A 27,814-nucleotide genomic window follows, 5' to 3' on the forward strand; every position below is an offset into this window, starting at 1 on the left:
TGACATTTTTTGATGTTTGCTCGGCCTGGTTTACAGAGATAGACTTAGTGAGAGATTTAATTTTTCAGTTCTTTTTTATTTTGACAGCCTCACGGCGTAGGTGATACCCGAGCAAGTGAGTGAAGTCAGTCTGTGGACATGTGGTCTGCTTGCACTTCTTGAATAACCAGATATAAATTATTTTCAGAAGGCTCACAGAACCAATAAATCATCTGCCCGACACCTCTGAGAGATATATATGGATGTGTAAAATTGAGGTAGATGTCAAACTGAATCGTTCACGCTCCGTATGCCACTGCTCAGATCTCGTCTCCTGTCCTCTCAGATGTTTCCCCTGGGTATGATCTCCGTGTCCTACGACGACTGGGAGTACCCGCTGGACACGCGGGTCCGAGACGGGGTGGGCATCATATCCTCAGCGGCCACCTCCATGCTGCGGGAGAAGGGGGAGCTGCCAGAGGCCCAGAGCAGCTGCTACAGCACACCGTCAGACAGGAGCCCAGGGAAGCTCCCACCTAGTGCTCTGCGCAGGTGTGTGTGTGTGAGAGAGAGAGTGTGAGGAGATCAAGGTCCAGGGACTTGCATAACTCTGTTTGTCTTCGTAGCTGAGGGTTGAGCGGTCTTACATAAGTCTGTTTAATGCACTAATGAGAGGGGGTAGAAGTGAGAAAGGAAGCAGAGATGACAGCAGTGTTAAACGCTGTGATGTCTGATGACATTTAACACTATTAGCTCTTGTGTGCACGGCTGCTCGGCACATGAGCTCATCCTGCTGCCTCATCCTAGACACAATGAGTTGAAGACCTCCGTGTTGTTGCTGCCCCGTGTTAACTAGAGCCTTGTATGTGTGTGCGCACGTCTGCATGCTTCATGTGACTGAATTCACGGCCATTAAGTCAGGATTAAAGCAGCTTTTACTGGCTTTGTTCTGTCTTTTTTCCTTTACTACGTGGCTCTGTGGGTGGCACGTATGTGCTGGTGGTTGTGTGTGTATGTGTGTGTTTGTACACGCGCTTATGCATACCGGTGTGTATGTATGAACCCTTCTCTGAAGCCTCCGTGGTGAGGACAAAGTCTAATCCATCAAACAAGAAGCAGGAGACAAATGGGCACACACACACACATGCAAGCATATTCAGCCTGGATATCATCAATTTAAAAGCGCACATACAGAATCTGTTTATTATATTGCTTCCTGTCAGGTTTTCTCTGTGCTTCTGTGTGTGTGTGTGTGTGTGTCATATTGTGACAGCATCTTGAATATGAGCCATGCAGGGGCTAAAATGTGATTATTAATTCAGAAATATATATAAAACTGAGTGGAAATATGAAGGTCAGGTTGCTAAGCTCTGCGGTGACTTATGAGACGCCTCATTAGAACGAGAGCCACAGTGTGATTTTCACCATCATGTCTTTATTATCACATTTTTCTCTCTTATTAGCCCATTACAGTATATATCAAAGCATATACAATACTGTCGTTGTTGACAGGTTGATCCAATATAACTCAGACCCCAACAGGAGCTCAAACCTTTTGCGGAACAATCTTTTTTTCTCTCTGTCTGAGGTACCTCATTTGTTTCACTAACTTATTAGATACAATTTGCATATTTGTCAAAACAACTGCAGCCAGTTTTTGTGATAATAAACTGACAGGTTGGATTTTCCTAGCCTGATTTGGAAGTGGTGAGGCTGTGATCAGAATTCTGCATACATTAGTCTAGATACAATCTTGCCGCAGTGTGCATATAAACAACGTGAGGTGGAGAGGAATAGGACAACATAATCTGGCACTTAAAAGACACTATCAGCCCCGTTGGATCCCCCTGTCATTCTTGCCTGACAGGCATTAATGTCTCAGACTCTGGTTCAGTGTATTTGGTCTCTTCAATTGTACAGGTTTGTACTGAGGTTTGTCCTTGTAGTAAGTTTCAAAAGGTTATTCTATTTGATGGAACCGCTGCACCATGCAAACCCCTAAGCTGCCTTTTTTTTCTTTTTTTTGCTCAAAAGATGCCTCCTACCATAATACAGACTTTACTCATACGTTTATGAAGTGCTCACACAGTGGCAGAGTCCTTCAATAATAGAAGAATGTTTTGCACATAGTTGTAAATGGATCCACGACATTTACAATGGAAGTTATTTTTCTTATTTCTGTGATGATGGTGGCTGCTGAATCCCTTGTTAATGCAGACGTGCAGACATAACAAGGTTGATCACAAAATGACCTGAATATACATGCTTATGTGAATATAAACACAAATCTATGACGTATAAGCTGCCTGTTTCACATGCCTCAAAAACACACCAGCCTCATCCGTCTAGATCAAAATCTTTTCCCAAAAATGGTAACAAACCTGAAATAGGAGGAGACAGCAGTTTCCCAGAATAGACTGCAACAGTGTTTTCCGCTATATGTATTCAGCTGTGGCAATGCACTCTGACAAGGGCATCACCTGCTGCACCATGACGATTTTAAACACAGAAATATATATTTGTCTTGACATGTCACTAAGAGCCAAAAGCACTGTAATCTATAATGACATCAGCAGGTTCAGTTATATATTGCACCAAAGTGTCTCTAATGTGGGACTTTGTAGGTGATTATTTGTGTTTGCTCAGAGAGCACATAGCCACAGCAGAGCTGCTTGGTGTTTCTGCAATGCCGGCATGCGAGGGAGACAGGGACCTTTTATTTACTCTTTAGTTGATGCCAGTGGAGCCTGCTTTGAAAGAGCACAGGCCTGTTTCCAGTTGTTTGTAAAAACAGATGATTAATGTACCTCTCGCTAATCCACTGTCCAACAACAGTTTTTATGTGTGTCGACTCTAATACCTCTCCTGCAGATGAGACAACATAAAATCTCACCTGTTTGAACGGTAGTGTAATTATCATAGTTTTCACCTGCAGGGCGCATGCTAAGCAGCACTCAAACCGTTCGCTTTATTCATCTTGACTTTCTGTCGCAATATTTGAGTTTATGCATGAATCTTTCATAGCCTGGTGCCCTGTCCTGCTCACTCAAAAAACAAAAAAACAAAAAGCACAGTGTATTTCGGCTTTTTTTAACTCCCCGTTTTAGAGTAATGGACTGTGACTCTGCAAATAACTAAAGCATCTTCTGAACGCATGTTTGCATAAATGACAAAAATGTTTCTAAAGCAGTTGTAAAGCTGGGAATATTTGGCTTTTTGTAATATTCTGTCTCATTCCGATGATATTTCAGTCGAACAGTATCATCCATCCCACTCTGTTTGACACTGTGTCAAAATGAATTGCACTATTTCTAATAAAGCAGAACACGAGGCATCAGAGAAAACGTGTTGTCTGCTGAGGGCAGCTGCCGTCCCTCTCGGTCCTTCCTTAGACAGCCCTCCTTTCCCCCTGTGGGACTTCATGCTATTATCCCGGCCTAAACTTTCAGAACGTCCTCGCCCTGTGAAAATTGTTTTACTGGAGTGAATGTATTCTTAATCCCGCATCACTGTGTGCTATACTGGTTCATTTACTCCTCTCCGCTGCTTCGCTTTAGCGAGCGTGTAAATGTTTCAGCAAAAGGGTCTGTTTGCGTATGCAAGATAAACTGTAGTGAGTAAGAGAGTGAGGGCAGTCTTGTTGCACCGGTGGCTTGTCTTTCAGGCGTATATCTGTGGAGAAATCAATGCAGAATGTTGATGGGAGAGATATGTGGCCTCTGACTCTTCCCCCTCCTACACACACACACACACACACACACACACACTCAGGCGTGCGTGCACACTCAGTGGGTGAATACAGCATTGATTTGAAGAGGATACTCTTGCAGTGATTACAGACTGCTTAACTTGTTGTTTCAAATGTATCTGCTCTTGTGCACACATGCTCACAAACACTCAAACAGATGCAAAACAAACACAAATAACAGCTTCCTTCTCTCACTTTTTTCCCCCTCATGTGTTTCAGGCACATGATGCATGTATGGAACGAAGGGCGAGATTTGTCCTTTACTCCAGATGGTTACCAGGCCAACCCTAAATTGGTTGTCATCGTCCTGAATAGTGAAAGGAAGTGGGAGAAGGTAACAAATGAGCACAGTGGTTTTACAAAGGAGCGTGGAAATTAAAAAAAGTCAAAACACTTTAATTAAGAGGACTGATTTTTGTTGTGTTTGTGTGTGTCTGCGCACACACAGATGGGGCGTTGGGAGAACGGGACGTTGTCGTTGATGTTTCCAGTGTGGCCGAGGTACAACTCCTACGGGGATGAGGATGCAGATGAAAACCATCTCTCCATCGTCACCCTGGAGGAGAAACCTTTCGTCATTGTCGACAACGTGGACATCCTCACGGGCACTTGCATGAGAAACTCCGTGCCCTGCCGCAAGCATGTCAAAGAGTAAGTAGACGCACACTCATTGCGGACAGCACATACCCACTGCTCGAGAGTCGTTTAAAACACAAACCCGCGTACAGTTATTCAGAGAAGGCCGACAATCCCTGAACCGTAGCTGCTGAAGAAGATGACACCAGCGTTTGTTTGTTCCTTGACTCAAATCAATTAGATAAAAAAGTTGGTGTTAGCAAAGATGTTTCTCGACCTCAGGGTGGCATTTGACTCTTTGTATTATATACATTTTTTCTTGTCGAGGAGAAAAAATTAACAGAATCGCGCCGCTTAAACCAGCCTCCATTTGTCCGAGAACATACTGTAACTGTCAATCAGTTGCCCTTTGCTCGCCTGTTTTTGTTCTGCAAGGATGTGCACTGGGCCCACTCATTTTCACTTTATATAATAATGACTCATCAACTGTTTGTCCTTGAAACTGAAATCCGAATGTATGTGCCTGATAATGGGATATATGCACAGGGTGGAGCTGAAACACAAGTCCATACTGAACTGACAGACTCAGTGCTCTGTGTTACGGCTTGGTTGTAACTACATGCGGGTTGTTTTCTAAAACAAATAGCTTTTGTGTGGTTGTTTATTTGTGTTTTGTTTTTTTTATAAAGATATAGGGTTTTATATTCAAATCAAATACAACACATCTAATATGCCATCAGTGTCAGCTGAGGCAGGCAACGTGTAGATCAGTGATTTTCCCACGCAGTACTTAGTATTTTATGTTCTTTGTCATTTTGCAGAAGTGAAACTCTATCCAAACTACTGTCAGAGAGTTGAAGACAAACCGGCACAGTAGTTCTCATTTGGTTCATGGATTATCAGTTCTGTCAGCATTAATAATTAATTGCTCTGTGTTGCTGTCAGCTCACTAATACCAATCTGTCAGTGTACTTGATTTTTGTTTCTGCTACTGCTGTAATCGCTTGTGTTTTGATTTGTGCTCTTTGTTTTATTGTTGCATTAATTCAGTGTGATTCATTGGTTTATTTAGATGAACTGGATGTGTTGCTTGTTTTAAATATGAATCGCTAAATAGTAATGCTACTTATTGTTGTCATTTTCACTACATATTGTCCGTACATAAATTATTCGTTTGTGATATTTAACAAATATACATTTCTGATCGTTAGCACTGTCGCCTCACAGCAAGAGGGTTCCAGGTTCGAATCCCGGTCTGGGCCCTTCTGTGTGGAGCTTGCATGTTCTCCCTGTGCCTTCATCAGTTTCACAATACCAAAAACATGCACATTAGGTTAACTGGCTACTCTACATTGCTCCTAGGTGTGAGTGTGAGAGTGTGTGTGTGTGTTGGCCCTGCGACTAACTGGCGACCAGTCCAGGGTGAACCCAACCTCTCGCCCGTAGTCAGCTGGGATAGGCTCCAGCCCCTCCGCGACCCGGATGGATAAGCGGTATAGAAAATGGATGGATGGATAGATCTGTATTTCTGATCATAAGTTTTATCTCATTCTAGAGTACCTACATAATTTAAAATGTGACCATGTATGGAAGAAAAAAAAGGCCTTAAAGAGTCTTAATTTAATTTTGAAACTAAACTATTTATTTAGCATTAACTTGTGGAATTAAAATTGTTCATAGTGAAAACATTTCATGTTGGATTTCTTTTGTTTGAATTGTCCTTACTGAAGGGTAAATTCAAGTCGTGCAAATTCAAACACTAAGCAAATGTACGAGTCTGCTTTTAAATGTTGTTGGTTTGACAGCTCAGCTCAGCTTGACTTAAGTTTTACTTAATACATACATAACTAATTTCTGGAATCTGCAAGTATTTAGATAATGGAATATTCACTGATGTCAAATACCAAACAGTACCTTGTCTGACCATCTCATTTGTAAGGATTTGCTCGTAAAAACAGAAAATCATTGAGTTTTAAAAGAAAATTGTTTCTAGAACTTTTGATTACTTTCTGACATTCCTCCATCAACCAATGATTAATCAGTTACTCGCTAAAATAATCAGTAGACTAATCAATAATGAAAATAAACACAACATCTGTAAATCCCACAAATAAATATTACCTACCAGAAATTTCACAGAGGGGACAATTTAGATTGATAGTTCTCAAAGCAAAATATTTCAACGCCATATAATTTTTTCTGCATTTTTTGTCATTAAAATTTTTGTAGAATTTGTCAAAAGGACGATAAAACAGAAAAGCTTATGGTACACAACGACATCAAATATTCTCACCCCTCAGGGTCTCGGCATTGACTACATAAAATAAGTAAAATATAAGTTAAGTTAAAATAAAATATAAGTTATGCATAGAGAAATGAGAGATTCAGTGTTTAATGGAAAAGAAGGAAATGTTAGTATGCTGCAGTCAGTGAAGAGTTTTGTTAATTTTTGAAATTTATCTGTCACCAGGGGCAGTCCCATCTGGAGATTTAGCTCTTTTCCAGGGTCTAAGGGTAATCCTGGAAGCTGTGATCAAACCGACCATAATAAGAGAAAATGCACGTTTTGATGTATTTGGTATTTGGGATCTGAACCCTGATAAACTCAAAGTTATCAGGGTCAGGAGGTTAGTGAACTAGACCAACTGCTCAGGACCTCTACAAGTTTAAACCCAGAATGTTGTTGCTCATGTACTTGGCAATATTCAATATGGAAAATTTCTTACCTCCAACATAAGTTCTCCTTCATCAGTTTCATTCTGTGGAGTCTTGCTGGAGTGTGGTTAAATCTGTGTGTTATCTTGTATTGCATAAATTCATCATTCACATATGAAGTAGTGATTAAAGTTCACAGTTAAATGTTTAGTCACTTTTACAGCCAAATCTTTAAGGCCTTTTTTAGCTTCCATACCAGAAATTAAAACCAGCCTTTTTGCTGCCTCTGGCATATTTGTTATTTGTTTGTCTGTTAAGTGCCCCTGTTAAAAAAAAAAAGAAAATAAATAAATACATAAATCCCAGCTTCACTTGCACCTGGAGACAGAAAGTGAAAAGATGTTTCATGTGGGATGCTGCTCAACCTTTTGTCATCTCCCATCTGGACTACTGCAACTCCCACCAAGCCAGGCTTGTAAAGTATTGCATTCAGCAGCTACAAACCATCCAAAATCCTGCCGCCTGCCCTGTCTTTAACCTCCCCCAGTTGCCTTTTGTCACCTCCCCACGTGTAGCCCATCCCCGCCCCTCCCTCCCTGCTGTTCACATCACATTCTAAATTCTGGTGTTGGCATTCAAGGCTCCTCAGGGAGTCGCATGTGCACATCTGCAGGCTATGGTATATCTGTACCTGCCAGCCTGAGCTCTGTGCACCGCTACAACCGGCCGCTTAGCTCCCCACTCCCTGTGGCAGCTACGTCATCGCTTCACCTGGCCTTGACTCTTCTTTCAACTGCTAGTAGTCGAAATAGTCAAACGTCCTTCCCGCTCCAGGTGAGACGGCAGAGTGTAAAATGCCTCTTTCTCCTTAATATCCCCCATCTCCTTTATCCTCTCTCTGCATCTGCTATTTTAAAACCATATCTTGTATTTGTTTGCTTAGAGTTTTCTGTTCTTATTTTTATCTGACATGATCACATCGGGATCTGAGAAATATTTTGTTATCTGTCGTCAGTGCAATGAGTCGTTCACGATAACAGTATCAGCTAATGGGATGGAAACATTTCGCAAATTGAATTTGTTGTGCTGCTTCATCGAATCTGGTTATTTTTTATGTACATAGACACTATTTTTTCTATCTCCCCGCTCACCAACTCACTACATATAAAGTACACTGAGCCACAACATTAAAACTACTTGCTTAGTATTTTGTAGGTTGCCTTTTCTGACCTGTCAGGGGAAGGGACACAGGACCTCTGGGGGGATTTTGTTGTCACTGGGTCGTGTGCATTGAGGGTTGGAGGGAAGATTTATTTGGGTGCATCCCGCAGATTGTCAATCGTGCGGTGAGACGTTTGTTTTAATGAGTATACTGCTGTATTCATACCATGATGAAACATGAATTTCCTATGTAGAAAACACACATTTTTCTACATTTTCCCCTTAACCATTTATGAATTAATTTAGACATTAAATTTATAATTTCACATTATAAATTTCTAAGTCCCCATCCTATACACTTTGACACACGCTGGCTCAGTGTGTGTTTCTGCGTGTATGACGTATGCCTTTAAAAATCAGCTCTGTAGAAAGCTTTAGCGCTTCTCTCAAACAATACAAAGGGCTTTTCCCTTTGAAAAACAAAAAAACTTAAAAGGCTCAAATATGCTGCAGGCCTTCCAGCGTGTACAAACAGTACAGAGATATTTCCTCAAATAGCATTAAAAGTAAAAATTTCACAGGGAAAAGACTCTTTGGCGTCTTGGATTTCGCTCCAATTATCTGCTATGTGTGGACACCTCAATGACAGTGTCTCCGTGACAAGACGAGGCAGCGTTGTGTCTCTCTGCTCATGTGTTCAGTGTAGCTCATCTTTGTACAGCCAGTTCACAGTAAAAAAAAAACCCAAAAAAACATTAATCACTATTGTTGCAAGTTTATTTGTCGTCGGATCAGTATTGGGTCTGTATCGTGTCTGCTTGATCACATGGCCATATTTACTCGTTATATTCTAATCACGAGTGGCAGCTTTATTGTCATAATTTCAATGAATGTCAGAATTTAACAATCAATAGCTGCATTTTTCAGCACAGCAATTAGGTTAAGTTAGAACAGGATAAGAAGGGATAAGGTTAGTCATCGCTAGCCGCAGAGGAGGAACAGAACAGAACAGAATCCATCATATCAAAAGCTTGTGTGTCAGATGGACTCGAGAAGACAGACACAGGAAATGCAACTCAACAGCCACTGATTTCCTGATCCGCGTAGTCACTGATTCCCAGCACTGTAGGCGCTGACGATGAGATGGATGGAAGGTTTAACTCGTGACCTCGTTAGTCAACCCTTCGTCCGAAGCGATCGCTGGGTGAGTCTGAGGGGTCACAGGCCAAGGTGACCAGTCACTCCGAGGCCTTCATTTACGTTACATTTGCCGTTTCTGCGTCCAGCCATCCGTGCGTCCAACCATCCGTGCGTCCATACATGCGTGCCGTTCACCCAACCATCCATAAGTGCTACATTTACTCAGTCACTACTTTCGTTTTATTTGTGTGTGTTTGTTGTTACAGAAGTGTGACATGAATCAAACAGATGCATGTATGTGCATCTCTGGGAGTCTTGCTGTGTGTGTGTGTGTGTGTGTGTGTGTGTGTGTGTGTGTGTGTGTGTGTGTGTTTACATAGAGACATAAGGACACAGAGTGGAGCTCAGCTGGGAAAAGCTAATGTATACAGTATGTGTGCATTAGAACACCTGGGGCACATACTGTACATACGTAGATTCACACACGTATGTATATATACTATGCTCTCTCTTCTTCTGTCATACACACACACACACACACACACTCACACTTTATGCTGTGCTGCACATAGAGCCGATTGTTGTTAAAGGATCTTTAAATCCTTTGATGCTTCCGTTCTTTGACAGCAGCTCTCTGTGTATGTATCGCTCAGTTCTTTACGAATTTTTCCCATGAACTGGCGTCAGCTGAAACGGCGAGTGAAAAGGTCACCGAGTGTTCAGATCCATACATGCTACACTGGAGATCACTGACATGGGAATGGAATAAATTTTTCATGGAAATACTTTTGAAAATGCTGGTAGGGTTTAATAGATTATGAGAATCATTTGATCCAACAATTCAGCTTTCAGTTGCCTGCTCCGAGGTCCTCAGGGACGGCTGTCAGTAAAGTTTACTTAAACATCCGTTTCCTTTCTGTGCATCCTGCACTGCCTGCGTGGCTGCGGTGCAGTCGGTGTGTGGGTACGCTATGGGTTTTGGAGAGGTACCTCCTTCTGGACAGAATCAGGCAGACACACAGGAGGGAGGGAGAAAAGGACAGCGTTAAGAAATTAGGAAAGACGAGGGGAAGGACAGCTGATATTTTAATCATGTGGGTTGGTTGTTCTGCACAGTCCGGGTCTATTTAAAGCCCGACAGCATCTGCTCAGTACCCCTGTGTTTTCAGGCACTATGGGAAACACACACACACACATCATACAAGCTCTCTCTGCCCTTCAGCTGTATTTATGGTTACTCTGCACTGTCATAACTCTAGTTTTACAGTTTGATGGAAGCACCAGATGTGGATCGAGCAGGCTGCAAGAGTACAGTTACACTCACACTTCACACACTCGCCTGCATAACACTGAAAATGTCTTCTGATACAAAAATATGACCTAATTGTGTTTGTGCTTGTGTGTGTTGTAGTAACAGCACATCAGGAGGTGCCTACATTAAGCAGTGCTGCAAGGGATTCTGCATTGACATCCTGAAGAAGATAGCTCGGAACGTCAAGTTTACTTATGACCTCTACCTGGTCACAAATGGAAAACATGGCAAGAAGATAAACAACGTGTGGAACGGCATGGTTGGAGAGGTACTTACAATACCATTATCAGTCTGGCTCTCTGTCTATCTGTGTAATTATTGGGAAATATATTTCCCTTTTTGCCAAGCTAGATGAGAAGATCAATACGACTTTCATGTCTGTGCAGTGAATATGAAGCTGCTGCAGGAGACCGATTTAGTTTACTTTAACATGAAGACCTGAACAGGGGGAAATAGCTTCCCTGATTCTGTCCAACTGTGCAAAAAACCACCCATCAGCATCTCTGAAGCTTACTAATAACACATTATGTCTTCCAGCTGTTGCTTCCAGTATTTATGCTAAGCTAACCGGGTGCTGGCTCTCGGACTGATCCTCTTATCTAAGCCTCTGCAAGAAAGAAAATTAGCATACACTATTTTTTTAAACTCTCTCCCTAATAATTTACAAAAGACATATTAGATCATTCAGATCATTTAGTTGAACCCTACATCAAAGTATTGTCAAATTTAGTCATTAAAGCATATGACATATGATGTCATTCTTTTTTTTCTTTTTATTTGGGCTTACACAACACAATAAACACAACACAAATTCCCTACCGTCTTTTGGCCCTCAGCACTAAGCCCATTTGTTGATGTGTCTTTAATAGTTTTTAGTCAACAATGGAGGTCTCTAGCACACAGAAATAATATCAGGCACTGCATACAGAGACAATACTTGTTAGAAGAATCAATTCACGGTTGGTTCTGGTCTTTTCATGGGATTTGTTGACTTTAAGAAAAATGTGAAATATTGCCAGTCTTATCCTTTGGAGCTGGAATTTGTGACCCGATTGTAAACGAAGCCTTGAGACACAGCGTGTTTTGCTTTTTTTGTGTACACCACAAAAAGCAAATTTGTCATCATTAAGTCACACTCTTTAATTATATCCCTGTAATTTATACGGTCAATAATATTTCCTACTTGAGGGTTTGGATTACACAGCTGTTCAACAGGAGCTGGATACCTCTAGGCTTACTTGATTGCTGTCGTTTATCTTTTCTGGAAATGATTTATTCAGTCAGATTGAATTAAAGCCAAGCGCTGCCACAGTAAAGTACTTAAAGGTTGAAACTGAAACGTTAAACTTCTGATAATGGGAACCGACATTATGATCCGTAGATTGTGGTAACGTTTACGGGAGCAGACCGCTGGAAGCTTTCAGACAATTAAATCTAGGGGGAAAAACAACAACAACAACAACAAAAATAACGTTTTACTCCATACTAGAAATGACATCTGTGTAAGCAGAATCCCAGACTGTCAGAATACATTCAGACACCCAGAAATGGTGGCACCAATGAAAAAGACAGCTGTATTGTTTCTTTTCATCGGATATGGCTGAAAATGCCCTCCAACTACAGATGACATTCTGTGCTTATACCCCAAGTCACTGTGATGTTTCATATCCAAAATAAAAAAGGAGGAACATATCTAAGAGGACTTGTCTCGTGTTGTCCAAATATTTACAGAGCTCACTATATTTATCTCTGTCAGCGTAGGAAGTGAGTCATGCTCTCGCTGTAACTCTGCTTCTCTGTCCACCAGGTGGTTTATAAGAAGGCGGTGATGGCAGTCGGATCATTGACCATCAATGAGGAGAGGTCAGAGGTCATTGACTTCTCTGTGCCCTTCGTGGAGACGGGCATCAGCGTCATGGTGTCTCGCAGCAATGGGACCGTCTCTCCCTCCGCCTTCCTCGGTGAGTCTTTCTTTTTCACTTCCTCAGCCATAAATTTCCTTTCTTTCCATTTCTCCCTCTTCCTTTTCTCCATCTGTCCCCCAGTGATGAGGGGAGAGCAGAGAAAAAGGAGGTGCTTACATGTTGGCACATAAAATGGAATATTTTATTCAGACAATACGTGCTGGCCAAACTCCACTTGTACCCTGACTTTATCTGGGCCTCAACACCCTAAGCACATTAATATTTCTAGCAGAGCAGAGGAAGTGGAGTGTGCCAGCTGTTTTTGAAAAGTCAGCTCAGACAAAGCATTCTCAATACTCTCCTCTCTCCTCCTCCTCCTCCTCCTCCTCCTCGTTCTTCCTCCAGTTGTTCAGATGACTAGAAACTGAAGCGCTCCTCTGCGCTCGCCTAATGTCTTGTATTGTCATTGGAGCGAGACGGGGAGCGAGGGGATGTATTGGACCATGCGTGTGTTGGTCCCTGTGTATCAAGCCATGTGTCAGTGTGTGTGTGTGTGAGAGAGAGAGGAAAAAAAAAGAAGTGTGTGTGATAGTGTGGGAATTTATTATGACGTTTGTGCATTGAATTAAGTGTGTGTGGAGAATGATTGTGCTTTGGCCGTATGTATGTTAAGGGGTGAATGCTTTGTGTGTGTATTTTTATGAAAGTGAATTGTATGTATGTGTGTGTGTGCGAGTAAGTGAGTGTGTGTTGAGCCTGGGCCAGGGTATCAGTGACGGTTCAGTATCTCTCGCGCTCATATTAGAGGCACCTCAGTGCACAATCTCTCAGGGTTGGCTAACCCTGGCAGTCACATACTTACACATACAGCGACACATGCGCACACACACACACACGTACAATTTGTCTGGGTTCAGCATCCCTGGCACTCATCCCGCTCTCTGAACTCCTGCCCTGCTGCACACCAAACAGATGCAGACTCACACACACACACGCACAGATCACACACACATGCCCACAGCAGGGCACATCAGATCACTTGGAGTTTGGTTCTTCCCTCTCCCCCTCCGTCTCTCTCTCTCTCTCTCTCTCTCCTTCTCTCTCCCCCTTTTCTCTACCATCTCCCCCGCCCCGGGCCTCTCCCTCTCTCAGCTCTCATCCAAGGGAATAATGAGAAATATGGAAATGTGCTCCGTCAAACTCTCTGTGACTAACTCTCCCTCTCCTCCCCTCTTTCCCTCTCCTCTCACTCCGTCTGTCTCCTGTTCTTACCCTCCTCTGTCTCTTCTCTATCATCCTTTCCTCGCTCTATCTCCCCCCGTCCCTGTTTTCTTTTATTGAGTCTGTCTCTCTGTCTCATGTTTCTTCTTAACGCTCTCCCTTTTCTGTCTCCCTCCCTCCCTCCCTCTCTCTCTCTCTCTCTCTCTCTCTCTTTTCCTCCTTCCTCTCAGAGCCCTTCAGTGCATCAGTGTGGGTGATGATGTTTGTGATGCTGCTCATTGTCACAGCCATCGCTGTCTTCCTTTTTGAGTTCGTGAGTCCGCTGGGCTTCAACCGCAACTTGGCCCAAGGCAAAGGTACGCTCACACACACACACACACACACGATCAGGAATACCACACCGATCGTTCCTCCCCAGAGCAAGAAGGGTTTATCCAAGTTTCCCCTGGAGCAATGAAGTGACCTGTTATTACTCTGACTTTAGACAGTTCAGTCAGCGTTACAGAGCATTAACAAGTCTGTCCTAAAGCCAGTCATCAACACTGTGATCTGAGGCATCATCAAAAACCAGAACCCGGAGCTGCCCTGCTGGCTGTGAGTCTGGGAATTAATGTTATGTGCACACAAAATCACTTTTTAACTTAATGCAGCAGTTCAATGAGCTAAAGGCTGATCCAGGTGTGGAACATGAATTGTGGTTTTTCTTTGATTTCACTTTTAGCTTACACATCGATTGAACAACAAATAATAAAAATTTTGAACAGTTTAAGGTTGTTTTTTTTCACTTTTATTTCTAGTTCAGCATGTTGGGAAATACACTTATTTGCTTTCTAGCCAACTGTTTGATGAGAAGATTCATAACTCACTCTTGTCTAGCAGACAGTTAGCTTAGCGTTGCACAAACAGCTAGTGTGTGTCTGTTCAAAGAGAGCAAGATCCCTCCAACAGACAGCCAGACGGGAGACGAGGGGAGACGAGGGTGAGACTCAAACTCAAATCTGTGGTACACAGCTTAACCACTCGTTTGATGCGGTAAAAGTCGATCAAGTTGACCAAGTTGCTCCTCTCCTCCATTAGCCGGCCGATGTGCCCTTGAGCAAGGCACTTAACCCCAATTTGCTCCCCGGGTGCTTGACGCTGCCCACTGCTCCTGTGTGTGTTTCACTGCATGTAATTTGCCAGGTGTTGCATGTGTGCGTTCAACTAAGGATGGGTCAAATGCAGAAGACGAATTCAGTGTGTGTATGTAAAAATATATATACTGTCAATAAAGCTGATTCTTCTTCTTCTTCTTCAAAAGAAGCTTTGCTTTTCACCTACTGATTAGACTTGTAACCCAAGCAAATGTCTGTTGTCCACAATCAAAATTTGTGAGCTGTAGGCAAGAATAAAAATCAACGCCAGTAATACTGTCACATTACATTTGTATTTAGAGTGTCACCTCTCTGAAGGAAGCATGATGACCTCAAACTGGGTCACAGGACTTACTTTAATTTTTCTTTGGGAAGATTTTTGTAGTTAAAAGGACGGTGGCGTGTATGCACATTTGTTGTTAACCTCGAAATCGGCCTCTTGCCATCAGCTGAAAATATGAGTTTGAGGTTTACTGTGCCTTTCTTGGTTCTCAGCACTTCATCTTTTTTGCGCACTTTCTCTTATTTATTTGTTTCTGCCTCTCTCTCTCTCTCTCTCTCAGACCCACATGGTCCGTCGTTCACCATCGGTAAGGCCATATGGCTGCTGTGGGGTCTGGTGTTTAACAACTCTGTGCCCGTGCAGAACCCAAAGGGCACCACCAGTAAGTTCATCGTGTCAGTGTGGGCCTTCTTTGCCGTCATCTTCCTGGCCTCCTACACTGCCAACCTGGCTGCCTTCATGATCCAGGAAGAGTTTGTGGACCAAGTCACCGGACTGTCTGACAAGAAGGTGGGATTACACACGTGTGGACACACACACACACACACACACACAGAAGAAACTAAACACATTCACAGTCAGGGTTGCTCTTGTAATGGATGCCAGCCCTGCGGCCAGACAGGACTCTCCAGGGAGTGCCCTTGGGCTTCAACAGCCCAAACCCTCTGGCCGTAGCTGTCACCACACTAACACTGCCAGCACAGCAGACCCAGGGGCACACACAGACTCACACAAACGCAGGCTGCACAGATCAAAGACGTGTGTGTGTGTGTGTGTGTGTGTGTGTAGTTTGCAGAGGCTGGCAGTGTCAGCAGAACCCCAGCCAGTCTTACGCTAGACTGGACACACAATGATGATGACTGATGAGTCCACTCCACTGTCTCTCCCTCCTCCTCGCTCCTCTGTCTCTTCTTGTCACTCTTCACTCTTCCTCCTCCCTCCTTCCTCCTCACTGTGTGTCTCTCCTTCATTTTGACACTTTTGCTCCCCCTCTAACTTTTGTTTCCTTTCTTGCCCTCCCTCTCCTCTTACTTTGTCTCTTCTCACTGGCGCTCCCTTGTGCTGTTTGTGCTTTAGCTTCTTCGTTTTTATCGGGTTTTTAATCAGGAGGTCAAGCAGTTCTGGCTGCTGGGATCCTGTTGTATCACACTGCTGACGTTTTGCACTATGAGTGACCCTTCAGTTCAGTTTTACATAAATGTTTGTACGTGAAAATCAGCTGTTTTGACCACGTGATGCACGTGTTCGGACACTTGGTCCAGGCTTTGATGCGCAGTCCTGGAGTATTCTGCCACGGGGGGTTGGCGCTACACATGCCAAAAGATCATTTCCACATGTCTTCCAGTCATAGTCAATTAATTGTATAAAATTTGGTTTTGATTTGCAAAAAGAGGTGGTGATGGGGGTGGGGATATAAAGTTCCAGAGTTCGAATCCCCAAATAGTCAAGTCGCACTTGCCAAAAAATGTGGCCATTCATGCATATGGTGCTTCTTGTCAGTTAAATAAGGAACAAGTATGAAAATGCTCACTATCGGCGTGGCACCCGCTCGTTGCCACTCGCGTCTGTTTTGATTTTCTTTTTTTTTTGTGCTCCTGTCTCCTTCTGACTATTCCCACCATAAACAATCTGTATCTCTTACTCTCCTCTTTTCTCTCCCTGCAGTTTCAGAGTCCATACTCCTATTCCCCTCCATTTCGCTTTGGGACTGTTCCTAACGGCAGCACAGAGCGCAACATCAGGAAGAACTATCCAGATATGCATCAGTACATGACCAAATACCATCAGAGTGGCGTGCAGGATGCGCTGGTCAGCCTCAAGACTGGGTACTGTAAACTTGTCAAGCCAACTCACATCAAGTTGAGATTTATTATACCTGAGAGGCTAATTCTGTTTGCAGCCAGGGTGTATATTTAAGAGCATGTGAAAACAAACAAACAAAAAAAAAAAACATTACATCACACAGAAACCGGGCCCCATGGGGACCAGCACTCGCTTATGCTAAAATACTGCAGTAACTGTGCTCAGTGTTTCTGTCACTGACAGTAAAATGCAAACGGCGTCTGCAAGTGCTCATTATTGAGTCTCGTTGCTGCTGAAAAGAGGGAGCTGCCAAAACAAGGAGAGTGTAATTTGTTGTGGAGTTTGCTACCTTTATTCTCCCTCCTAAACACACAGTAATGGAGGGATGACTGCAGTGCTTTTTATTTGTTCATTAATTTTATGTGCTTTGATCTTTACGGTGTTTTCACCAAATGTATTTTTTTGCTTTTTTTCCTCACTGCAATTACTTCATTGATACTGCATATCGAATAGAAAAGGTTTCTTTCTTGTACCTTATGTGTTTGGCATTGCTTATACAACATCAAACCTAAAGTAATTAATGCGTTCAGCAGAATCGTCTGTTTAATCCGGTCCTTCAGCCAAATCAGTTGTTTACCAAGAAGAAAGTCGGAGCTGAAGTCAAAATTTTAGTTGTGAAACAGGCAGGTTTAAAATGAATCTGCTGCGTGTTGTTTTCAAATGCTGTGTGAACTCACTGAATGGCCTGAATCTGTGATTTTCAAACAGCACGTCCACTGCGAATGTTTAACATATGACCTTCGGTGAACAGCTTAATTCAAAGTGTTTTACTTACATACATGCATGTCTAATGTGAAGAGGCCCAAGGTTCTGCTTAGCACCACTGAGTATTCAGCGGGTTATATAACAAAACGTATTTTTCGTACTTATTGAAGTTAAAAACGAGGTTCTGCTACTATGCAGGCTGATGGCATAGACTCATTGTTATATTGTGTTCAGTTAACAGCAATACATCAAGCTTAGGTTTCTGCTGAGCTCAGACGTATCAGGCCCACACAGGGGGATTGTGGCGTCAGTTACAGATTGTGGCCCCTGAGGTTGAATTCAGCTTGACATGTCAGAATAATGACAAAACCTGCGAGTAAAAGATTATATCTCCGTGCGAACAAAGACATCCTCGTGTGTGAATTTTTACTGTACCAGCATGCACATCAGAGGCCATTTCTCTCATTCACAGCCCGAGTCCAAGCTGAGTCGGGAGTAAAACCAACTGAGCTGGACTCGACTCGGGAGACAGGAAGAGACATAAGACAAAAATACGTCCCTTCATAAGCCGCTGACCTGATGGCATGTTGCATGAGGAATAAGCAAAAACTATCTAGAAAATATCTTGAAAACTAATATTAGTATTAATAATCAGTATGTCAGGAAAATGAGAAGAAATAAACCAAAGTATCTAGATTTGTTTTCGTGTTCTTGAAATTCTACCCTCTCAGATGAAGTCATGACCCCTCAGATTCATGAGGGTCCCACCCCACAGACACACATAACACACACATAAATCCTGAACATGTGGTTCTCTCACAGAAAACTGGATGCTTTCATTTACGACGCTGCCGTGCTGAACTACATGGCGGGCAGAGACGACGGCTGTAAGCTGGTCACCATCGGCAGCGGTTACATCTTTGCCACCACAGGTTATGGCATCGCCCTGCAGAAAGGATCCTACTGGAAACGCCTGGTTGATCTGGCCATACTGGGCATCATAGGAGATGGTGAGACGCTCCCAGGCATCCACTTCTGCACCCTCTCAGTCACTCTGCCTTCCAGTTTAAATTTCTAAGTGGTTGCAGGCGTTTAGCGTTATTACAGTTGGGCCATTGCTCAGCTTTCCCTCCTTCCTCCCCCCCCCCAACACTCCCTCCTACCCTCCTCTCTGTCAGAAAGCTATCAGGGGCTAGTCTTAACACACCATTTCATCATCATTACTCTGTGTGGGTTTGTGTGTCCGTGTGTGTGTGTGTGTGTGTCCACCATGTCCTGGTATGTTTACTCCTCCAGATTGTTCTGTATAATAAGCTGTGAGATGGTGCGAATGGAAGAAAGAGAATGAGCCAGACAGAAATCAAACTGCTGAAACCACTAAAGCGCTTCACTTTACACCCGGCCGTTTTATTCAGGGCAAACACCCGCATGCGCATGCGACACACAGGCACACTACACTCTGATAATAATTCCTCCCATCTTTCCTTATCACTCCATCACTATCAATTCATCTCCCTCCTCCTACAACCCTTTTTTTCATTCCACCTCCTGCCTCCTTTCCATTACGATCTATTTGCCACTTCACCTCCCTCCCCTTCTGCTCTTCATCTTCCCTCTTAATGATATGCCTCTTTTTTCTTCCACACCTCTCTTATTCTCTCTACATCCCATCCCTTCCCTCTCTTTTTCTCTCTCTCCTTATTCCTCTCTCCTCGCCCCAACCTGCTGCCATCTTAAACCCTTCATTTTGCCTTTTTCTCCACCCTTTCCCACAGGCGAGATGGAGGAGCTGGAGGCCCAGTGGCTGACTGGGATCTGCCACAACGAGAAGAACGAGGTAATGTCCAGCCAGCTGGACGTGGACAACATGGCAGGTGTCTTCTACATGCTGGCCACAGCCATGGGCCTCTCCATCCTCACCTTCATCTCTGAGCACCTTTTCTACTGGAGGCTGAGATACTGCTTCACAGGTGTCTGCTCTGGGAGGCCTGGGCTGCTCTTCACTATCAGCAGGGTGAGGAAAAGGAAATAAATCTTCACCACTGCTGAAACCTCTCCAGAAACTTTCCCCTGCGTTCTGACTGCAGGGACACAATCCAGTTTTGGTTCCTGGGTAGCTGTTCTTCCCTCTCTTCTTCTGAGGTGGTACTTCAAGATGTTGCTGTTAATTTGCAGAGCCGAATGCTATGCTATGCTCTATGCTCAAACACATGTCCTCAAGAGTGCAACAACTGAGCATTGATTCAGAAGCGTTGGGTCAATATCAGTATTAGGAGTCAAGATGGGAATTTATTGCAATGTTATCGACATTTCGCCATTAAGGCTGACTTGCAAAAGAAAATGAGATAAAGAAAGAAATTGGGCTAATCACACAGAATGGCAATAAAAACAGTTAAAAAATCAACACATTGCTGTGACTTTGCAGACAGCCGTCAAGCCGTTTGGTGTTTGACTGCATCGATTCAAACATCACACAGTACATTACCAGAATGATTACTTTGTAGCTGTCCTGTGTGCCAGAAAAAAACAAAAAAACAAAGCAGTCTATTCTTAATCCTTCATCTGTCTAATTTGCCTAATCTTCATGGTTCTTCAGATGTGGTGAAAATGCAGGATGAACAGGAATGTGCGTAGAAGGACTGGCAGTCGTGTGAAAGTGTTTGAAACTCACATGAATGTTATAGTTAAGAGAAAATACAAATCTGTGTGGGTGTGCCTGTGTGTGCACTTGTGTGACACAGTAGTCGCTGTTAAGATACAGAAGAAATCTCCGGGACTGTACACATGTGTAAACGAGGAAAAAGGGGGATAATGTGATTACAGAGCTCAGCTGAGGAGGCGGGGATGAATTGGATGGTAGGGCAGAGGAATGAACTGGCTGAGAGGATGATTTGGACACACACTCGTATAGATACGCACAGGGAGCTCTCTCTGTCCACCTCTTACACACACACACACACACACACACATACACACACACACACACACACATACACACGGGGCACACAGACAGATGCACATACACACATACGCAAACCTGAACAGGCACACACAAAACAGAAATGGGCACACACAGACAGACCATTCTTTCATTATTCATATGTCATGTCGCTGTGTTAGGCAGGGCTTTTATTCCAGACGAACAGCATTTCACACATTAAGTGTTTTACAAAAAGAGTGTGTGTGTGTGTGTGTGTGTGTGTCTCGGTGTGCACACGCCGTCAGAGCAGCGATGCTGGAGGTTAAGTGGCTCCAGGAAGAACATCTCCTTGCACTCAAAGGCCCCCTCCAGTGACATCATCACCTAAATTTAATTTTCCAGGCGCCTCTATGAGCAGTTCATCTAAAAAAGTGGCGATTATCTCTTCCAGCCACATTACAGAACAAAATGAGGTTAAGGTTTGCCGTAAACGCTCTGGAGAAAAGGATGTAGAGGTCTCCCTTAATTTACCGCACAAGGAAATTAGTGTTGTGCATGTTTGGACTTTCTTTTTGTGAAGTCATTGAGTTGGGAATTAATTTCTATTATCTCTTTTATCTCTCCCCTCCTTTTTTCCTCCTCTCCTCACCTCTCCTCCTCTCCTCCTCTCCTCCTCTCAGGGAATATGGAGCTGCATCCATGGTGTTCATATAGACATGAAGAAAAAGAATCCCGAACTCGACTTCAGTCCTCAAGCCAACATGCTGCATCTGCTCAAGTCCGCCAAGTCCGTGGCTTTGTCTTCTCCCAAACGCAACACTGTCCTCTTGCAGCCGAGCCTCCTAGATGCGATGACAGGGAAAGGTACTATGACTTTGTTACATACAATGTATATTTTGAACAATACTAATATCAAAACTCATAGACTCCATCCTCATGGAGCAGGTGAACGTGGCAGCATTGCTGACAGGTTGCACTGCTTTCATTATGAGGTGTACGCATCTAAAGGTGACTCCCTTCACCTTGTTTTGGACTCCTGACTGTAATGTGATTGACTGTCATGTGCAAGCTCGCCTCATGATTAGAAACACATTAGTGGGTATACACGACCTGCCAGAGCAGTAGATAATGTATCAGCTGACTGGCTGGGCATCCATCGAAACATCCATCTATTGTATCTGCTGTCTGAGGTGCATCCCTCCTTGTCTCCTAGGTAACTCACTCCATAGTCTGCCCCCGAAGGGTCCCGGTCTCTATAGCAACGCCGCTGGTCCGCAGGGTTTCCTGTCATTGTCCGGACGACACAAAAACCTCCTCAACAACGCTGCGCCATTCCCCGTGCAGCAAAAAGGTCCCACTCTTCAGACCAGCCCCAACAAGCCCCAGCTGTCAATCACCAACGACAACGGCAAGACCCGCCTCACCGGGCAGGCCTGCGCTGCTTCAAAACCTCGAGCCTTGTGGAAGAAAAGCGTGGAGACCCTGAAGACCCAGCCCACTGTCGTATCTCAAGGCCCCGGCACAAGCCCCACGGCAGCATCTGGACCTGGACCTCCGCAGATGAAGAGTCAACGCTACCTTCCTGAAGAGCCGCCGCCGCACTCTGACATCTCAGAGTGCTCCAGCCGGCCGCCATCACACAAAGATTCTGATTCCATGGGGGCGAGGGGCGGATTCAAGCCTATCAATCAGCTGAGGAAAAGGGGTGGGGGAGGAGGGGGAGGAGGATCCAAGATCTACTCTATTGACTCTGACCAGGCCAGTCTCCAGTCGGCTCCCCCCTACCAGCGAGACAGCCAGGGGGGAGGTGATGACCACAGTTACCCCCCTGACCTGTTTCCACCTGACAGCACATACCCGCACACACACTCCCACCAGGCAGACGCACCCATTTTGCAGCTGAGTGCCAGCCTGCTGCACCACAGTCACAGCGCTGAGGCTGACTTGCACTCCCTGAAGGACAAGAAATACAGCACCTACACACACAGCAGGTATCGTGTCCGGCAAAAATGACCTCGTTTCAAGTACTGTTGTAGTGTTTTTGTGTGTATAATCAGTGTCATTCTGTCTCCCTCCAGTGGGAAGGACAAGGCTGGGGGTTCATTCGACGCTCCAGGTGCAGGACAGGGGACACAAGGCGTCAGGCCCGGTCACTGTCGCTCCTGCCTCACCAAGCTGAGCGGATACTCCGGCCTTTACACTGTCCGCTCGGCTCAGGCCCGCTGCGACGCCTGCGCCCACCTGGGAAACCTGTACGACATCAGCGAAGACCACCTGCACTCACACTACTCCCACACCCACACTCACCCACACAGCGGGGACATGTTTACACACTACCTTCCCCAGAGCGAGCTGGGCCTGGTGGGGGAAGGGGACGGGCTAGTCAGCCACTTCGAGCCCTCCCCTTCCTCGCCGTCTCCTCTCCCCAGCTCCTCGTCGGCCCAGCACCTCCAGCTGAGTCGTCAGCATTCCTACGAGAACGTGCTTCCGGACGGCATTCCGGAGCGGCAGTCCCAGCAGCACACCCACCTGCGGGGGCTGAGCCTGCCTGACAGAGATAGGGAGAGGGAGCTGACCCTGGACGAGGGGGCCTATGCTAATGTTCTCACAATGCGCTCTGATCGTCCCTTCAGCAGCCGCAGCCCACCGTCTCCGTCACCCTCCCACCACCATAGTCTGGATGCCCCTATGCCCCTGCCGCGGCGCTCTAAGAGTCTCTTCCCAGATCGCCCCTCTCACAATCCTTTCCTCCAGTCAGCCCCTGGCACAGCACAACGAGATCCAGCCCCCCAGGCCGTCACGCGCATGCCACAGAGAAGTTCCACCCACGAGCTCTATAAGCAACGAATGCCGCTGTCGCTTACCCTCGGTAACCATGGCAGCCATCACAACAACCAGCATGGCGGCCATGTCGACCAACAGGTGTTCTACCCTCAGCAGGAGCCCCCTGTGGTTGCCTACATGGTCCCACCTGCTGCCTCTCAGCCAATGAGCTATGTGACAGCGCCGCGGGCCTCGAGCGCAGGCGGCAACAGGCCCCGGCTCTACCGCCGCATGCCCAGCATCGAGTCTGACGTCTGAGGGTCACACGCGACACACTTACTCTCACAGAAACACACTAACACACACGCATGCAAGAAAGAGGTGTGTGTGACCGGACCAGGCAGCTCTGATTCTAAGCACATATACAGAAACACACACACACACAGACACACACACACCGGTGAAAAGATGGTGAAAAGAAGTTCTGCTCTGGACTAAAAGGTTAGTGGTGATGCTAAGTAAATAAATCATTGTTTCTTTATCACACCCTCCATAGGGCAGGGCTGGGGCCACAGGGACACCTGGAGGCACAGTGCGAGATGAAGAGTGTGTGTGTGAGTGTCAGTGTGTACTAGCCTCGAGCTGTGGGCAACGAGGCGCAAACTGACAATAGGTCTGACAAGACAGATCGAATTCCTGGTGGAGTAAGAGGGACACAACGACAGCAGTGGGACCGGACGGAACATAACGACAGTGTGTTTGAACGAAGAGCCGACTTGTCCCGCCCTCTCACCAGCCTCTTGGAGATGAAGGGGACTCAGAAGACCCCCCCTTACTCTCTGAGATTACACGCACACGCACACACACACACACACACACACACATATTTCACCTTAACACACCCGCCCCTCTCCAGGACTCTCCTGTTGCACTATGATTTCTACAGTCAACCCGTATGTTGTCTGAGCCTCCAAACTGCACTGCCAGCATGGCTTAAAGAGTAGTAAACTACACTAAAGTAATCCTTGACTTGAATGGAGATTACTATATTTGTAAGAGACCAGACTGGGATGGCGGGCAGCTGGTCCAGACATAGGTCTGAGAAGTGTATCAGCTCCTGCCCGCAGATGTACAAACACTTGAACACACACGCACACACACACACACACACACACAAACACACAGGGAAAAGGTAAAAACTACCGACTGTTTGTTATTGATGATGTCAGTTAATTGAACATTCCAAAAAGTGGACCAAACATGGCCGCCAGTAAAAAGCCTACGAGGATGACAGTGTGTGTTCCAGTGTTTCCAGATCTAGAGACATACGGTATAGCATCTTTGCTTCCTCTCTTAGCTAGCCTTCAGGTCATACTGCATGCTTCCTACTGCCCTGTGTTACAGTTAAACTCCTATACAGGGTCATATATGCACACGCATACACACCCACACACACACACACACACACGCACATGCACACATACACACGCACATAGGCAGTAGTCTAGAATAGTAGTTTAGGGTGGGTGTGTGTGTGTCGAAGCTATGAGATAGCTTCTCTTTGTGCACTTTGTAGATTTTATACCCTGCCACCTAACACAGACGTTTGACCAAAAACACTTTTATACTGAAAAATATGAATATTCTCCATCATTCGCTGGGTAGATGTTTTCTTTTCTCTTATTTCTCTTTGACATTGGGTTTTAGGGCACCATTAGGGACACAGTTCTGTTAGTTTCCATTGTGAGGTCAGAAGTTTTACAGTGTTAGATAATGGGTACAGCATCATGCAGTATACAAACACCAACTCTTTCTCTTCTTTTTTAAAACCTGTTCCGAGCTCAGCGCTCCTCCTCCTCCAGCCTTTTCCCCTCTGCCTACATCAGCTTTTGTTTATTCTCTTAATTAAATCCTTTGTCTTTTTGCTCCCTCCCTGCTTCCTTCTACTCAGTAGATTGAATATCAGCAGAAGTTCAGTCGTGTGCTTAAAACTCAGCATATTCTTGGAAATCACTTAATATCAGTAGTCGTAAGAACTCATCAAACTCAGCACAGGCTTCTCTTAGGATACAGTGCTAATAACTTTCTGTGCTGAACAAAAGAACTCGAGACCCGTTTTAATGTCTCCGTAGTGAATTTAGACACTGAGTGTATCGCTGTTGCAGACTTACTCATCAAATTAATACTCCTGGACGAGCTGGTACTTGTGTGGTTCTCTGTTGGCGAGAGCACAGCACCGTGTTGCAGCAGAGAGTCACATGGCTGAGCAGAGAGTTTGTAAAGTGACTCGTTACAGAGGCATCACTCACACACACACTCACACACACACACACACAAACGAACACACTCGACAAGCTGGCAATGTGTGTATGAGTGTTCTAGAAATCCATAATCTACTCAGTAAAGGCATTGATTTTTGAGCACAAGGATTTTGATGGAAAAAGGACTTGATATCCCATTAGCTGAGCGTCTGTCTCTATTCTCTTTCTTTCTGTTCTTTATTCTCTCTCTTTCACACACACATACACACACACACACACACACACACACACACACACACACACAAACATATATATCTATATATATTGGCTGCAAAGAATGCAAACAGTGTGAACAAAAAAATGCACCTTTGAACGGTGAACACTGCCCCTCTTTTGGTTTGGTGTGTGAGTTATATGCACAATATCAGGTTGCAATATTATACTTCTGTACAGAGAAATATTTGTTTTAAATGTTAGAAACTGATTTCGTTTGTTTGATTTGAATGGTAATAAGTGTTGAATTCATTTCAATAACAACGTGGCTTTTTAATTCTGCTTCTTTCAAAAAAAAAAAAAAAAACAAAAAGACTGGCATGTTTTTAGATTCTTGTGTTTTTATTTTCCCCCCCTCCATCCCCCTTCTGGCGTGTTGTTGGTTGGGACCTCACTGTACAGTCCTCACTGCTGGGTTAGCAGACTAGTTAGCTATCCTCGGTCGGACTAACCAGTTAACTAGCAACACGTAGCTGGGTCTCTCATGTGAATCACACTCAATGGATAATGATAGTCCAGCCTGTGTGGTTAGTACGAACCCCCTCCCACCCACATGGTTCTCTTCCACTACGAGTCTGTGCTGTTTCACCTCTGAGCGTGAGTGAGCGAGCCTGTGTGTGTGTGTGTGTGTGTGTGTGTGTTTTACACCGTGCAGGCATTTATATAAGACAGAGGATGATCTGTGTATTGAGAGGTTGTTTGTGGTGTGTGCGTGTGTGTGTGTGTGTGTGCGTGTGTGTACTTTTCTGTACTCTTTTCCCTTCGTCCCACACATAACATTTGACCTGGCTCTTACTCATATAACACAAACACAGTTACAAACACACGCACACACGCAAACACACACACACATGTTGCGTCTGTACTGTTGTGGTTAACGAGAGCATGAAGAATGAGTTTTGTGTGTCCACCATCACAGAGATTTTTACACAAACCTTTTCTTTGATTATTTTTTGGGGATTTTTTTTTCTATTTTTTTTTTTTTTTTTGATTTTTGAAATTGCATGACGTGCTTGTGTTTCTGGTGGTACATATTTTGCTGCAACACCTGAGTTCTCCCTGAGTAGACCCCCTGGGCTACATGCACCAACGCTACCCTCCACCGTGGTTAGCGCGACATGTCGGACTCGAGCCCCGGATGCTCAAACGCTCCCGACTTCTGACCTGTGATTTCACCAGTATGGCGCCCAGCTGGCTCCTGCACAACGCCAGCCGCCATTGAGGAACGTGTGGAAAATATTCCCAGGCTCAGCACGGGTCTTAGTTTGGCCCTGGTGTGCACATGTTATATACAGTACAGTGTGGAAGGAGTGCGTTGGTGTGTAGTCCTCTGGGTCTCCCTGCTGTGTATCTCACTTGTGTATAAGTTCAGGGGTTTCTAAGCTACTAGTTGTGTTGTAAATACTACCTTGTCACTCAGTACCTCTGTACAATCTGTAAATAAGTAAAGGTTACATTTTTCTACTTGTGTGGGTCTTGATTAATCTTTTTATCTATGAAAAAAGATATGAAGCTGAAACCAGAGGAGCTGTTGTTTAGTTTGGCACACAAACCACAAATAATGTTTGTTTCACACAGAACAAGCAAGCTGTAACATGTTTGGTGGCTCCCCATTCATGCTAAGCTAAGCTAAACTAAGCTATGTGGTTTCAATCCTCTCATCTAACTCCCCCCGAGAAAGTGTATTTGTCAAAATGTTGAACTGTTCCTTTAATGACTATGGGTTTCTCTCTTACAAATGGGTCACCCGTCAAAGCTGTAGAAAATTTTACAATTCATGATGACTTGATCTGATCTGAGCCAATGTTGTCATTAAAATTAAATGGAATATTTAGAAGTTTGTTATTAACCAGCAATACAACTGTTAATCGCAACGTATAAACATCTTCAAAAGTGTACCTTAGCCCAAAATCGCTA

General features: G+C 44.5%; 1 protein-coding gene across 2 annotated transcripts in view; it reads left to right on the plus strand.

Annotated features, from left to right (window-relative positions):
* The window catches only part of grin2ab (glutamate receptor, ionotropic, N-methyl D-aspartate 2A, b), a 94,655-nt gene extending 67,293 nt beyond the window's left edge, over positions 1–27,362 (plus strand). For both annotated transcript variants that reach the window (XM_046371450.1, XM_046371444.1), the window contains exons 8-20: positions 326–531; positions 3,947–4,061; positions 4,176–4,378; positions 10,671–10,839; positions 12,379–12,532; positions 13,927–14,052; positions 15,393–15,622; positions 16,778–16,938; positions 18,503–18,690; positions 19,456–19,694; positions 21,281–21,464; positions 21,814–22,591; positions 22,679–27,362. In XM_046371450.1, coding sequence (XP_046227406.1) covers positions 326–531; positions 3,947–4,061; positions 4,176–4,378; positions 10,671–10,839; positions 12,379–12,532; positions 13,927–14,052; positions 15,393–15,622; positions 16,778–16,938; positions 18,503–18,690; positions 19,456–19,694; positions 21,281–21,464; positions 21,814–22,591; positions 22,679–23,681 — 3,756 coding nt within the window. In that variant the 3' untranslated portion in view covers positions 23,682–27,362. The remainder of the gene's footprint in view (positions 1–325; positions 532–3,946; positions 4,062–4,175; positions 4,379–10,670; positions 10,840–12,378; positions 12,533–13,926; positions 14,053–15,392; positions 15,623–16,777; positions 16,939–18,502; positions 18,691–19,455; positions 19,695–21,280; positions 21,465–21,813; positions 22,592–22,678) is intronic.
* The last annotated feature ends 452 nt before the right edge of the window (positions 27,363–27,814 follow it).

This window comes from Scatophagus argus, chromosome 2 (genome assembly GCF_020382885.2).
Source record: "Scatophagus argus isolate fScaArg1 chromosome 2, fScaArg1.pri, whole genome shotgun sequence".
Taxonomy (NCBI): Eukaryota; Metazoa; Chordata; class Actinopteri; family Scatophagidae; genus Scatophagus; species Scatophagus argus.